Source organism: Vitis riparia, chromosome 17 (assembly GCF_004353265.1).
Source record: "Vitis riparia cultivar Riparia Gloire de Montpellier isolate 1030 chromosome 17, EGFV_Vit.rip_1.0, whole genome shotgun sequence".
Lineage (NCBI taxonomy): Eukaryota > Viridiplantae > Streptophyta > Magnoliopsida > Vitales > Vitaceae > Vitis > Vitis riparia.
In genome coordinates, this window is record NC_048447.1 from 15,994,501 (window position 1) to 16,010,283 (window position 15,783).

General features: G+C 32.9%; 1 protein-coding gene across 5 annotated transcripts; it reads right to left on the reverse strand.

Annotated features, from left to right (window-relative positions):
- Positions 1-3,725: 3,725 nt before the first annotated feature.
- LOC117904943 lies at positions 3,726-14,687 on the reverse strand. 5 transcript variants are annotated; one of them, XM_034817773.1, is made up of 14 exons: positions 14,539-14,687; positions 14,339-14,453; positions 8,311-10,085; positions 7,972-8,069; positions 7,805-7,891; positions 7,521-7,680; positions 6,644-7,219; positions 6,170-6,312; positions 5,864-6,061; positions 5,691-5,760; positions 5,440-5,614; positions 4,559-4,669; positions 4,347-4,443; positions 3,726-4,139 (listed from the first exon to the last, which is right to left on the reverse strand). In XM_034817773.1, the coding sequence occupies exons 3-14, from the start codon at positions 8,455-8,457 to the stop codon at positions 4,124-4,126; spliced, it is 1,878 nt and encodes a 625-aa protein (XP_034673664.1). In that variant the 5' UTR covers positions 8,458-10,085; positions 14,339-14,453; positions 14,539-14,687; the 3' UTR covers positions 3,726-4,123. The 5 variants fall into 5 exon arrangements, with proteins under 5 accessions (XP_034673664.1, XP_034673663.1, XP_034673662.1 ...); XM_034817772.1 differs by lacking the exon at positions 3,726-4,139 and having other exon boundaries at positions 4,146-4,443; positions 6,644-7,026; positions 7,102-7,219; XM_034817771.1 differs by lacking the exon at positions 3,726-4,139 and having other exon boundaries at positions 4,146-4,443; positions 14,339-14,418.
- Positions 14,688-15,783: the final 1,096 nt, after the last annotated feature.

Consider the following 15,783-nt stretch of genomic DNA (forward strand, 5'->3'; position numbering starts at 1 on the left):
TAGATAATTGGTTAATAATTAGTATTTCTAATTTTATTTGATTACTAAGAAAATATTATAAATTTATAAGTTAAGTGTCATTGGTTACTTACTAATTTTTATATGGTATAGATCTTTGGATCAATGGATTTGTTATTGAAATGTGCATTTTATTGTTGATATTAATATAGGAAGAAGCATAAAATCCTTATTTTTTAAATTTTAAAAACTAATTAAAAATATTGATTCTAGTATTCATCGGCTTTTAAGGAATGGAATATTAATGAGCACTCTCCACCATTTCGTATAATATTTATAGTTCTACCTTTTCCTTAGCAACTGATTTTCGTGGTTTTCATGTGATTATAGGTACTCTTTTCTTGATCATATATTTATCATTTGACCAAAAAACATTAGAATGACTTTGAGGCAACTACATGGTACTGACATTTTGTAGACGTGGTTATAATGCAAGTTTAAATGATTGTGGATTGTGTTTTTTATTTTATTTTGACAGTATTATACAAATAAGTAGTTGAATTTAAAAAATTTGTAATAAATTTTTTTTTAGGCCAAAATTTATGATTTTATTGCTATTATTTTCATTTTTCAATGAAGAAAAAATAAAAATTATGAAACGTAAATTATACTTAGGTCTTTTAAATGACAATTTTATTTATAATAATTCATTCATTTTACAAAGAGTCACGACTCCTCCTTGCGAAACTAAGTAAAAGGTCTTTAAGATTCCTCCTTGATAGAATAATAAAAAAAAATATTTGATAACATTTTAAATTAATTGTGATTAGATGCATTGATTCAAATTTAAATTATTTAATTTTTTTCTAAATTAAGTGCTTAAAAAAATAAAAAAACAATTAAAATTACAATTATCATACATCATAATTTATTTGGAATACATCATACATTTTACGAATTAAAGTCACGGGTTTGTTTGCATAAATTACAAATGTTAGAATTATAATGTATAGTGTTGTATAAATATTTACTTATCAATAATTGAGAATAACAAACAATTAAAATTACAATTACCATACATCATACATTTGTTTGCTGGACATGCATGATACATTTTGATGGAATACATCATACATTTATGAATTAAAGCAACAAGTTTGTTTGCGTAAAGATATTTACTTATCAATAATTGAAAATAACATTGTTTCTTTCACTTACTTGAAATAAATGTATATACCGATTGAAAATTATTTTTTTCTATCAATTCTTCCAAAAATAGTATTTTCTTTACAATCCTATTTTTCGTGAAATACAAACATTATGTTACTCTCATAAAATTTTAAATTTGTTGATGTTATCTCATCAAAATTTTAAATTTGTGATAGAATAAACCATCATTTAATGCATTTATTTTTTATTAATCAATTATTATTATTTGTTTATTTTATTGTTTATTTTTTATCTTTCTAACATTTTGCTCTAAAATAAAATAAATAAATTCCACTTCTTTTTCGTCGAAAAATAAAGCACAAATTTTACCTTGTGAGAAATTTTCTAAAATCATTGGGAACTTTGATTTCCTCCAATATCTAATCATATTTAACGTGCTTCCTCCATAAGAATTAAATTTTGTTTTAAGAAAAGACTTTCTTGGAAAAATCATACACACATCACAATATTAATATTATATAACCTATTACCTTCAAGTTATATAACATAAATAGAAATTTGTGCACAAACCACACACCAAGCTAAGCTATTTAAAATGTAAAACATCATGCATAAATGGTGGTGGTTTCAACCACAATCGTGCAAAACGTGATTTTTTTTTAGAACAAATATATTGTTATCCAATTAGAATGAAGAAATCTAAAAAGGAAGGGGTGGAGTTGAGATTTCAATTAATTTTGATATAGTTGTTTTTAATAAAATGCTAAAAAAATCTCAAAATGCATTGAAAGTTATATGTATTATAATTAATTATTGAGTAACCAAAAAATAAATGAAATGATTTTGATGATTAAAATTTATTAAAATTTCGTTTGATAATAATTTTGAAAATAGTTAAAAACGATTTTTAATGCGTATGTAAGCACTTTCTTACCATAATTAAGTTTGACAAATTTTTTTTAAAAGCATTTTTAAAATTTTGTAGAATCATTTGAAAATCACTACTTATAAAAAGTGTTATAGATACTCTCAAAAAGGCACTGCATAAATTTTCTATGATGGGTTAAATTGACTTTTTTAGAACCGTAGTTGTTGAGCCAAAAAGTTACTGTCTGTCTTTGTGTACTGCTGTATAACTATATCTATATCATGCATGTCCAGCAAACAAACCCCGTGGCTTTAATTCATAAATCTAATTGGTCAATTTAAAAAATAAGAGAGGTTAGATTTATAAATTTGAGGTCATTTTATTCATTTTAATCCATTAATTTTTAGGAATTCATAATAATATTTGCCATATTTTGATCAAGGAGAATGGAGGATGAAGAATGAAAATGAATATTTTGTTCATACCTATTTTTCATTAAATAAGAATGAGTTTGATAATTTTAATTATTGTGTTTGGATATACCTAAAAATGTTGTTACTAACACTGAAAATGAAAATGAAAATAAATAAATAAATTACCAATAATACTCATGTGCATGATTTAAAATGTTTTATTTTATTTTCATTTTAAAAATATATTTCAAAAGTTTTTTTTTCCTAAATGATGAAATCTTATTTGAACATATGATTTGAAAACAATGTTCTATATAATATTGTTTAATTGATGTTCTCTAATAATAATTCTTAAAAATAAAGTGAAATAAATAACCGTTTTTAAAAAATAAATAAAAATTTTTATGTAAAGAAAAATGAGAAAAAAATAAATAAAATATAACTTGATATATATATATTCTTTCATTTCATTTTCTACACCTCCAATACCAATACAAAAAGTAATTAAAATAGAATCCATTTGTTAAATTTATTAATGAGTTATATAATTTTTAAAAATAATTTTGAAACTCAACAAATATATACTATCTTTAAAAGACAAAAACTAATACATATGAGTTGTGAATTTAGTGTTTATCTTATGCAATCTATTATAAGTTTTAAATTTTCTTAAAATAGATTTTAAATTTAGTGAACATGATTAATGTTTTGAATAATTCAAAATTCAAAAATTTAAATTAAATTGATTTGAACCGAACTAGACACTTATCAATGATTTAAAATATCATGTCGTTTAAAATACCATTTTTTAAAATACCGTCTTTCTTGTTTTCTCCTCCATCCGGTCGAAATAAGCCTTGTCATTCGTACTCTTCTTTATCATTATTCTTATTAATCCTCGAAAACACCATGCCTCTTATACTCTTCTTCATCCGGCCAAATAAGTATGTTATAATCATAAAATTTTAAATAGGGTGTTTATTTTCAAATTACCGATTATTGTTTTTTATTCTCACCAACAGTTTACTTTAAAATGAAATAAATAAATTTCAAGAAAATTTCTGAAATCATTCTCCAACTTTAGTTTCCTCCCATATCTAATCATATTTAAGAGCTTCCTACATGATAACTAAATTCTGATTTAAGTACAGAATTTCCTTGGAAAATCTACATCACAATATTAATACTATACAACCAATTATCTCAAGGTTGTATGTCATAAGTAGAAATTTGTGCAAAAATCAGACGAAGCTAAGCTTTTTAAAATGCAAAACATCATGCATAAATGGTTTTAAGCATAATCACGCAAAACATGATTTCTTTGTAACAACTTTATTGTTATCCATGCATATATTGAAACATGTTCCAAGAAACACATTAAGCAATTTTCTTAAACAACATTTCTAATAAAAGCGCTACTAATAAACTACAGATGCCCTCAAAAAGGCCTCTAAGCCATGCATAAATTTCTATAGTTGGTTAACTATGAATCCTCTAGATGGTAACCTCTGGTCTTTCGGTACTACTTAGAAATCGACTTTTATAGCAGTATTGTTGAGCCAACAGGGAGATAGTTGTATCATCACTCAAAAGTTGTGGTATCATCTTTTAGACCTTGGTAGCAGAAGAAGACGACAGTCCTCCAAGAAGTCATGGGTTCTGTTGCCCAGAACAAAAAAAAAAAAAAAAGGGGCATGGGGGACAATTTTCCTTCTCATTTTCTTAGCTTCCTGCAACCCAATATCAAAATCTGGTCATTACCCACAACATAGAACCAGATGATATCGTAAAGTTGAATCTATTCCAACAAATTCCATGAAAGGAAAAATAGAAAGCATGTTTGTAACATAAACCAAAACATTTTTGCAGGCCTTAAAAAGGATGAAATATGGTTCAGATGGAAAGCAGATTTGTGTGAATTGAAGCATTTTCCAGACCTTAAAGATGAAATATAGCTCTCAACTGTTGCCTTCTGTTCAACATGATAGGTAAACCATTTTTCCTCGTATGTAGCTGGATCACTGTTTCCAACATCTGCATACAAGATTAACAAAAGAACGGCAAGCGAAGTCTCTCAAGTTGGAACCACTAGAGGATTGGTCTTACAAAATTTGAAAAAGAAAAAGGAAAAAAAAAAAGAAGAAAAAACCTTGAAGCAGAATATCCACATCACTAGAGCAGCAACTCGATCTCCAGAACTTGCGACCGTTCCCATCCACAAATATCGGCTCTGATCTAACAGCATCAGAGCGTTGTTTCTCTTTGGACATCATTTGCAAAGCAAAAAAGTTAAGTTGAAATGCATTCAGTCAAAATATGCGTAAGCATATAGTATAAGGCAGTATAGAGGCAAAACCCGAATGCTGTTGAATGTCCACAAAATTAGCCAAATACCAATCAAGAAAGAATGTTTGAATAGCATCAACACCTGGCCTAAAATAGAGTCTTGCTATGTGAACTTTGCACTCAAATCTTTTTATGATCCCAATAGACTGCCCAAGTTCCCAGTCATACATTGACAGCAGAACAATCTTAAATTAGTGGCAAGAAAATAAGTAGGAATAAGCATTTGGTAAAAGTTAGGAGTTGAGATCAATAGCCTTCAGTGCATAATTATGAATGTCTCAACTCTCAACCTTGGAGCAAGAGCCTATAAAGGAAGTATTGGGTTCGGTAATAATACAACCATGTTTCTGCATGAGCCCAATTTGTTGGAAAATCAGTTTCTCAAAAATTTACTTCTTTGCAGTGTAGAACTCAAATTTAGACATTTGATAAGCAAAACATCCTTGATAATAACTAAGGCTTACACCTAAAACTACACATAAAATAAAAGGAGCTTAATGATAAAATTCAGTTATAAGTGAGGAAATAAATTTGTCAAGGAATTTAACAAGAGGAAACCAACTTATTCCTCAAGGACATGTGAGGAAATCAAAACTAGTCTCTTCCATTTCCATAAATAACCTGTACTCACTGTGCTTCAAATAATTTTCAAATATTGCACTATATCAGGGATCTAGAACGTACTCTTGGGATCTGTTGCTTCTACAGTTTCTGCAAAAGTCTGGGCTACTTCCGTTTTTATTTTTGAAACAAGATCATCATATTCAGAAATGGAAAGAGGAGCACCATTTTTCATGAGAAGAGCTTTGGTCATCTCATCCTGCAGCCGCTTCTTCATGCTTTTCTCCAATGCAGAGCACTATGTTTAGAAGAAAACCGTTACAGATAATATAGGCATATGCTCCCAAAGGTGGTCAGCCAATCAATGACATTACCTTTCCTTTTTCTTTCTTCTCTCTTTCAATAAAATTTGAGCTTTGTACATCAATCCAATTCCTTAATTCTCTAGAGGCAAAAATTACGAAATTCTTTATAAACTATTTTAGAAATAAAATATAGAAAGACAGATGAATATGAATAGATTCTACAGCAGCATAGTATCACATACACTGTGCCAAGAGCTTCATCACATAGAAAATTCAAGAGTCTGAGCTTTTTGGAGGAGTTTAACTTATTGTATCCATCTCCATCCATGTCAACACAATCCAACTGAAGTTCCCTTGGTGGAAACCGGGATTCCGAGATGCATCTACTTAGAGCTTTCAACCATGAATTTCCCCGTCTTGTGGGATATAAGGAAGGATAACTGCATAAAAATCGTGTCAACCAATTTAAGTATGCAGAAATTACAGAAGTAATAACTAAAAAGCAAACATGCATGCTTTTCATTTTTGTACGTATCAAAGGTACATACTTGTTCTCTGAGTTCTTCTGTATCATAGAGAGCAGTTGGACATGGAACCGGACAACTGAAGGGGCCAGCCTTTGAAGTTTATTTTGTCCACATACCAATTCTCTGAGTAACAACTCAGGCTGTCCTTTCTTTAGATCAAGAACCTAAAAATAGTAACAGAAAAGACATCTCACGAAAATGATGCACATGACATTATAATGAAAGGAAACATGGGAATGCATTTGAAATCAAGATTGAAGCTTTACGATCAAGAATGATTAACATTACAATTATTTTCCCAACATCAGTAGTAAAACTGCAAGTACATGGCTAGGAATTAACTTGAAAAGGCCAACCAAGAATAAAACATTATAGATCTATAATATAAGCATGAAGAGCTCAGAACTCACAACATTCAATTAAAACAGGATTCCCAGGTTCAGTTCTTGGCTCTATTACTAGAAGAGTACCAAAATAAATCAATGTCACCTTTACCTGTCCAAAAGCTTCACAAAATTCCAAGAATTGCAAGGCATGCCCAACATCCTCAGCCAACATGTCAATGGAAGCCACACTGCTCAGTTGAGTGCCCTGAGGCAGCAGGATTTCAACATGAGAATCTTTGCCTTGGACTTCCAGTGTATTCCTTTTACACCTGTATGATTTTTTCACTGGCTTATGCTTGGTTTTACGGCCATCAATATTTGCATAACTAGGTGCTGTAGCCTCGTTATCTTCTATTTCAATAGACTCTGCAGAAGTTTTGTTGGGAAAACCCATATCAGCATTCAATTTATTAAATTGGACCCTTTTGTGGATCTTTCCTTCTTTCTTAGATACTTCCTTGGAAATCCGAGGTTTGTTAGGACAACTTTTCCCTGTAGATGCACCATCATCCCCATTATGCTCACACATACTATTGTCAGCCTTTTTTCTTATTGATCTCAACTTGCTATTTCTAGTTTCTTTTGCACTGCCATTCATTTGCAAAGGCCTTGACTGCACTCTCGAATCATCTCTTCCATCAGAACCATTTTTCTCTCTGCATCCTGATAAGGCCACCACAAGCTCCTGTCAAAAGTTCTTTAACAGATTACAACCATGAAGAAAAAAAAACTCCAACTGCTTAACATTAAAATAGGGGGAAAACAAATGAAGTTCAAGTTTTAACACCCCAAATTTTCATCACTTGGGACTTAAGAAACTAAAACAATCACTTGTGGTCCAATACATTAATTAGGCCCAATTAGACAACTAAAAAATTCACCATTTTCCCAGTTTTTTTCCTTTGCTTTGTTTTGTATGGAACCTCTGAAGCAACTTCAATGCTTATTTCATAAATCCAAGAGGGGGTGAGGAAATTTTATCAGACCTCACTTGAAGCTGTCAATGAGGTGCCTTCATCTGGCACAGACCTCTCAGAACCTGAATTTTCAGAGCCCTTAAACTGCAGCATTTCAGAGACTGAAGAAAACCCAGTTGCCTTTGCAGTGTGCACAAGAATCCCAGTTGGCCGATGGCCTCGCTTCTTCCTAAACATTCAATTTCCAGGTCCATCAAGAAAGATTCAACAAAACCCAGAAGCAAGAAAAACAAAAATCACAAAATCGAAATGAGAAATGGGAACTCTATAATGTAAGAAAACCAGGCACTTACATGCAGAAGCTGCAATTGCAAATACCTCTGCACTTGGGACATTTCCATTCATCCAACATTACCGCCTCCTCCGCTTTCTCTCCATATCTAATCAAACTCAACAAAAGAAACAAACTCAGAATCTACACTTAAATATAAAGACACAGAGAGAAAGAGAAAAACCAGACCTGTTCAAGAGGCATTTATGACAAAAACGAAAGCTACATTGCTTCTTCTCCCCCTGGTTCTTGCATGGTGCCATAAAATCCATGGTCTTTTGGCGACACTGCAACATTCCAGTTAAAAAATTCACAAAAAAGCAACACTAGAAAAATCCCTCTTTTTGGTTGCACAGAAAGTGTAGGAAAAAAGAAGGAGCAAGATCTTCCACCACCCAGAATCTGGAACCCAATAAAACTATCCAACCCCACAACAAGACATTTCCTTCAAAACTTTATTTTCTTCCATTTTTCCATATTTTCCCAGCAACCAAGCAAATGGTATATTAAACCAAAAAAACACACAACCTGGTGACAAGTCTTGCCATTTTGAGAATCATAGATACGGCCTCCAATGATTCGAACTCCAGGTGATTTGGTCCGCTGCTTCTTGGGGAGTGGTTGAGTGTCTTGGATGTTGGCCTGGGAATTTGGCTTTGTGGAAGACACAGCCATGGCTGAACTTTTTGTGGAATGAATGAGACCCACCAAGGGAATTTAGTTTTGAATATTATGAGTTTTGACGTTCGAAGTACTCATGCCAGTTTGAGACTTGGGTCCCACCTACTTGGGTCCCACCTTGGACGTGAAGCTCCATGCCCCATTCTAAGTGGCAAACAAGTCGCAGAGACTCACCTTTTTTTTTTTTCATTGATAATAATAAAATTACAAATAAAAATAATCATAATTTATTTAATCAACTACCACCCATCGGATCAATAACGGTTCTTTTTCCTACATATTAAGTGTTGTAAGAACTAAAAAGTATGGTTGTGATGTGATAAATTTTTGTCTGATAATATTTTAAATATCTTTTCCTTTATTTATTTAAATTAAAGAAATTATAAATCCACTCACTTAAAAAGTCAAATCCCTACCATTTATATTAAGAAGGAAATGGAATGGTTAAAATTACAATTTGGCCCTCCAGGTGGGTGTAGTTGTATAAAGGAGAGAGTAGGTAGGTATAAAGGTGGGTGAAGGTATAACCACTCATTAATTTACTATGAGGAAAGGAAATTACCATTTAATTTGTTATTAAATTAAGCATGGACTAATTTTTTCTTGGAAACAAAGGAGATACCAAATTTTTTAGCCTCCCTCCCATGATCAAGTTAACACTTTATCTAGCCAAAAAAATAAAAATAAAAAATAAGAACAAAAAAAAAGAAGAAGAAGGAAGATTCAACAACTTCTCCTTACTTCATAGCCTACGCATATCCAACAAAAAAACCCAGTCCCCCCTAGAGTCAAAACCTTTAGTAGAGGTCTAGGCATGGTACTTATGGCATGACGACAACTTAATTCCGCACTCACCCTTACAAAATTGGGCATCCATGATGAAATACTTGTCCATTCTATCTAAAGGTAGACAAGCGATATCAAATCAAGATACCTTTCGGTCCTGAGTGGGACGAAAGCAAAGTAACAGTGATTTTGTTTCACCCGCCTAACAATGATAGATTTGACCCCTTACTGATGCCAGGGAATTCGTCCTACCTACCGTGCTCCGACAAGAACCATGGGGGACGAATTTTGGTTCCTTCCATTCCTTAGAATTTTAATTTCGTTAGATGAGGAATTCATCCTCCCTACTATGTTCGGACCATGGCAACGGATTTTGATTCGCCTTCTTATAGAACTTAATGGAATTAAGGGTGCTCAGGAGGAGTTCATCCACCTTCTCTTTGCAATCCAGACTATGACAATCTATGGGATCCCATATTAGGGTTTCATTGATCAATTGTGCAGCGCCTGCGGAAAATGCCATTACCTGTTTGCATTTCTGTATAACAGATGTACTTTATTCATAACAAATTCCTTCTTTGTATCTGCTGTAACACTGTTATCATTACCACTCATAAATTGAGAAATATCCACCCAACATTAGGAAGAAAAGAGTCAAGCCAAAGAAAGAATGGAACAGTTTTCAAAACTTTCCTGAAAATTTCAGCAATCCCACCATCTCCATGAAGCCAAGTGCAGCAACTACTTTTGGGGCTTGTCTTCTCAGGGACATTGGCTACAATATGGCCTTGGATTCAATACCTCCTCCAAAAGTAATGTATGTATTCCTGCACACCCTGTATTCACATTTGCATGCATTAAACTACATTATAGATGAGGCTTGTTGTCAGCTAAAAGAAAATGAGAAATGAGGATTCAATTCAAAGTGATCAATGGGAATCACTACTGGTATGCTGGATGTTCAGAAAGCAAGCAATAAATAGATCCATTAGTGGTTAATACAGTTGCAACTATAAAAGCATCACAACAGTTATTCAGAAGACTAGAACTATTCTGCTGACCACAATGGGGAGTCGGTCATGTTGATGCTGATATAAAAATAGCAGTCAGAGAGGCGTACGTGTAGACTAACAGAGTTGAATGAACCCATTGACACAATTGAAATCTAAAGGTTGAACCAACCTCGTATTCCTAGAGATAGAAGATCAGGGAAAAAAATGTCCAAAGCATATAAACTTGGTCTATATAGAAACTGGTTTCAGAGGGCACTTTTCAGCAACAAAAATCACACAGTCCACAACTAACCCCATGAGAACATTGATGATAATTCAAGAGGAAGAAAGCAATTCTTTGCCCCATCTCCTCACGACCCGTTCAGTTAAGAGGATAAGGAACCAAAATCCTCATGTCCATTCCTTAACAACTGTTCTTGAACTGCTGAATATGGTAAGAACAGCAATTTTTCACCCAACCAAGTGAGATAAGAACTGATTTATTTTTCAAGCTAAAAAAGATACATACAGGAGATGAGGGCAAGGATGCTTCCAATTACAATGTGAGATACAGCAAAAGCAAGCTAAGAGAACAAAAGTGTACTCTAAATTTTTCTGAAATACCTGCAATCTTTTGAGTCAAGGCATCATTCCTTATTAGCTCAATATCTGAGAAACTAGAAAAAGCCTTGTCCAAAGATGAAAATTTTCATGAATAAGATGAGAGTGAAAGTATCTCCAAGAACCATGGGACATGTATTGAGCCTAGTTTTGTAGGGTGATTCTAGTATTTGATGACAATACTAGAACCATACTACAAAAAATTTCAACAAAAGCTCTGAAATCTTTGCTTTGACAGGTTTTGTTCATTCAAAAGAGGCATAGAGAACCCAGTTTGTCAAACAGAAGGCTCCCAAAGGAGCATAAGGGCATAAGGCGAATATTAACAGCGCAATGGCTTTCTAATCTTTTCTGATGACAAACAAAATGGATTTCTCATCTTTAGCAAGAGGAGACACTAATCATCTCAAAGTCTTTTGTAATAGATTCCTAATGGAAAATTTGGTAAGCTACATTTTTCCTACACTATCTAGTATCTCCATCAAACAAAAGGTTCCCTGAAAGATGCAACTGCACGTTTCCCTAAAATGAGATTGTTCTAGGGGGGTTGGGTGCAACATGCAAGAACAGTTGCAACTTAGTCAGATTGAAACCTACACAAACTGAACCTTGGGCAAGCCTTTTGCCCAATTCAGATTAGGCTTGGGCTAAACAACCTCAATCTGACCTCAATATTGTGACCATTGAGGATGTTGGGCAACCTGAATGACTTGAATTTGACCTATTTATGTTCACTATATAATTATATATCAATATCTATATTACAAAAAGCAACAAAAAGAAACATTGGCAGGTGGTAAAGTTGTTTAATGTAGTGGAACTCTAGCTATTAAAGATGCTGGCAAACCTCAACCTAGTGATAATTCTAATCTCACAATTCCAGTGATTACTCAGTTTGGCTCTACTTGACCCAACTTGCCGAGTTGCAACCTCTATATGCATGTGACACTCTTTAACATGATCTAGAACCTAGATGGTCTTCATATTACTAAGCAAGAGCATTGAAGTTTGTATCACTTGTAGATTACTGTAGAAGATTCTTGCAAAATACGATACCAAAAAGAAGGAAAAGAAAGAAAAAGACAATGGAGAATTGGGTCAGTGAATGCCACTTTAAGGGAAAATAGCAACAGGGTAAAAACAACCTTTCTGTTTTTCTCTTCTGTTTCTGCACAAGTAACATAGATGTTTAAATTTTAAAGTAAATCAAACACCTCTGTTGATGGGATAATCGGTAGATTCCAATGGCCAGTAATGCATTTTAAACATTGTCTGAATGACTCAAAAGTCATAAATTCAGTAAATATGCAAGTTAATGTGGGGAAAGGTGGGCAAATTTGGTGAGGTCACATGCATGCCTCACAGCACACCATCCCAAACCTTGCCATGTTGGCACATGATGGTATGAAGTATGAGGGGCTGGAACATGTTAGCAGAGGCAGCATAGTTCTTAAAGGCACAATGTGCATCAAGGTGCAAAGGTCTCTTGGGGCTGTGTGAGGCACAACCAAAGCTGCATGCCTGAGTTAAATGGGACTAAATTTATAAAATATTGTAATTTTGAACATGAAAGCATTTAAAGAAGCATCCATCCCCCTCCCCAACAAACCACCACCCCACAGCCCCCCACCTGTACACACACCCCAAAAAAAAAAGAAGGAATTATTTAAAGAAGGGAATTATTTAAAATTTAAATTTAAAAAAAAAAAGTGTTTTGAAAAAAAAAAAAAAAGAATAGATAAGGTGCGCCTCTCTGGCAAGGTGCTCACCTTGTTAGGCAAGGTGCTACTACTAAGAAGTTGTTGTGCCTTAGGCCTAGGCATGCCTGAGGCACACCTTTAACAACTATGTGCAGTAGGATCGTGATTTATTGCATGGTGGCATCTGAATTCTGTTGTTTGATCTTTTCTACTATTTGATTGTGCTTGGTTATCAACTGTGGTCTTGAGCATACTTTGACCGGTGGAGGATAAGGAGGTCTTGTTCCATACTATGGAAGCTTGGAAGGCAGCTTCTCTTGAAATTTTCTTTTAAACAAGGTAATAATCTATATGGTTTTGAAAATGTGAAGTTTAAAGTCTATTAGCTCTTGGGTCTTAGCTTTGGAGGGGGTGAAACTATTTCTAAGGATTTTGTGCATTTGTTATGGTTTTGCTAGTAGCTAGGGGTGTTGGGGACTTGTTAGCTTGTTGTACACTTGTCTCTTTGAAGGTTTGAGTGCCCATAGACATATATGGAATTCACTATGCTTTGATGAGGGCTAATATGAGGTCTCTAAATCTATATCACTCCTTTGTACATAAATATTGTTTTCCTTATAAAAAACTAAAAGGACATGGTGACTTTGTATTCAACGATTCATGCTAACTAGATTGTAACAATCCGCTCTCAACTGTGCAAACATTGTCCGTTCTAAATCCAAAGGGGTATTCACGACTTTAAAATGCATTTACAAGGTTAAGAGGAACTCATACATATAAAGCACCAGAAAGTTTTTCCTATATCTGATATGAGATATCACAATCACAGCCCATGTAGGTGCAATGTCCTCATTGTGCCCATGGGATTGTAAGTCCAGATAGACAGGTACCCCACAAAAAGTCAAACAATCCCCCACACTGGGATTAGGGATCAACTTTGAGACTATTTGTAGGGACCTGTTCCCAACCATGTAGATATTATTTACTCTAAATCTAAAAAGGCCTCCATGACTTTAAAATGCATCTACAAGGTTAAGAAGAGTCCATACATATATAGCATTAAAAACTTTTTTTCTCTAGCCGATGTAAGATATCACATAAATCCTTCCTTTTGATTTAATTCCATTGAACTGATTACTTGCTAGTTCTATAGTAAACTAGCCACACTTTTATCCCATGGTTTTCGAACAAGTGCTATTCCTACCCAAGATTACATTTTTAAAGATAAGAATACAACCAGCCCCTGCCAGGGCCTTGAAATTATACCCAAATGCAGATCTGAAAGGGGATAGATCATAGGTTGAGTAATGGAGTACCTTTTGACTGGGAAATGGAGGAGGAATTTAATCTTAGAAAAGTGCATAGACCGGGAGAAATGGATGTAAAGATTTTCACATAAACAATGGAGAAATTTTGAGATGCTCAAATTTACAGAAATATTTGATAAACAATGGATGGATGAACCAATTTTCCCCCTAAACTAATTGCATAACATACAAAAATATTAGAATAGGACACAAACCACGGCTGGGCAAATTATTTTCCATCAACAATACAATTATCCCACTGCTTAATTTATCAACCATTTTATAAAATAGATCAAGAGGTAAAGAAACAAGAATATTAACTGGCAAAGTGATCACAATATATGGTGCAATGTGCGTTAGAAGAAAAAGGACTTAACTTCAATATTTGAAATTGCTACACCATTGACGAAAAATTTGAAGCTAATAAAACACTTAACCGAGATGTAACCCATTGAAGAGACGCTCCTACCTTATTGGTTGTTCCAGTTTGGAAAGACTGCTTTAATTTGCAGTGTCTTGCTGAACAAACCATCCCCTGACCTAATTTTACTAGAACAACAAACCAAAATGACACTCTCTGGTCGCTGAGAAAATGCAGGAAAGAAAATTAAATTGAATTTCCAAAATCATAAAATTTTAAGCCAACATAACAATGATTTTTTAGCTTACTTTAAAGGTGAATTCTTCTCTCAGCCAAAAATGTAAGACCCAAAATTTCAGTTTTCGTTTCTTCAAATTCTCCCTCAGTTCCTCCTCATTGAAAGGAGTAAAATAGCAAAAAACAATAAAAACTAAGAATGGTCCGATGGCGATCCCTAAGCTATGAAGAATCTTCAAACTCGTCCAACTTCTTCTCCCTATTCTTCAGCTCGCTCTCATACTTCCTCAATCTTTCATTCATCATCTCCTGTACTCGGAAAAACCCCCAAAAGAGAAAGAAATAAAAACTCCTCAATTAAAGCGGTGTTTGGCTGTCGAGAAAGCATGGAAAAAGGAAAAAAAGAAAGAAAAAGTTGGAACCTTGTAGCTGAGTTCGACTCGGTGCATGACGTAGAAGCCGAGAACGCCTCCGAGAATAGTGCCGGTCATAATCCTAATGTAACCCCATTTCTGAGATCCCGCCATTTTCTCTGGTTATTCTTCCGGCGGATTCTCTTCCGCCGTTACAAACAAGGAAATGAATTGAACCTAACACGATCTCTCTCACTAGATTTCACAACCTGGAGAAATGGCAATCTTTGGAATCATCAAGTTTTGAAAATTGATTCCAATTGAAATTAGGATTTTTGTAACACTCACGGCGCATTCTTTAAAAATATTAAATATAAAAATAAATTGAATTATAAATTTATAATGAAGGAATATTTTGAGTATTACTTTGTAAATTGTAAGAATAATATCAATTATAACTATTATTTCAATATTAAAATTGAATGGAATTATAATTTTTGTAACATTTGGAATTATAAGATTTTATTGACATTTTTAAAATATTAAATATAAAATTTTGAATTGAATTATAATTAAGGAATATTTTTAATATTACATTTAGAGGAATAACTTGAAATATAAATATTAATTCAATATAAGAATATTTTATAAAAAAAATTAAAGACACTTTAAATTTGTGTTTTTTTTAAATAATATATTTTAAAATGAAATTTTTAAAAAATTATTTTTAGATAATACATTTTTAAATTGAAAAAAATTATTTTCTAATATAAAGAACAAATTCGATGATATACAATTCATATTAAAATTGAAATTAAGTGTTATAATGAATTAATAGTTTATTTATTTATTTTCTATATTTATTCTTATTAATATTTTACTTTATTCAAATTTGAAATCAAGCCTTATAATAATTTAATAAATTTATCATTTATTGTTTTATATTTATTCTTATTAATATTT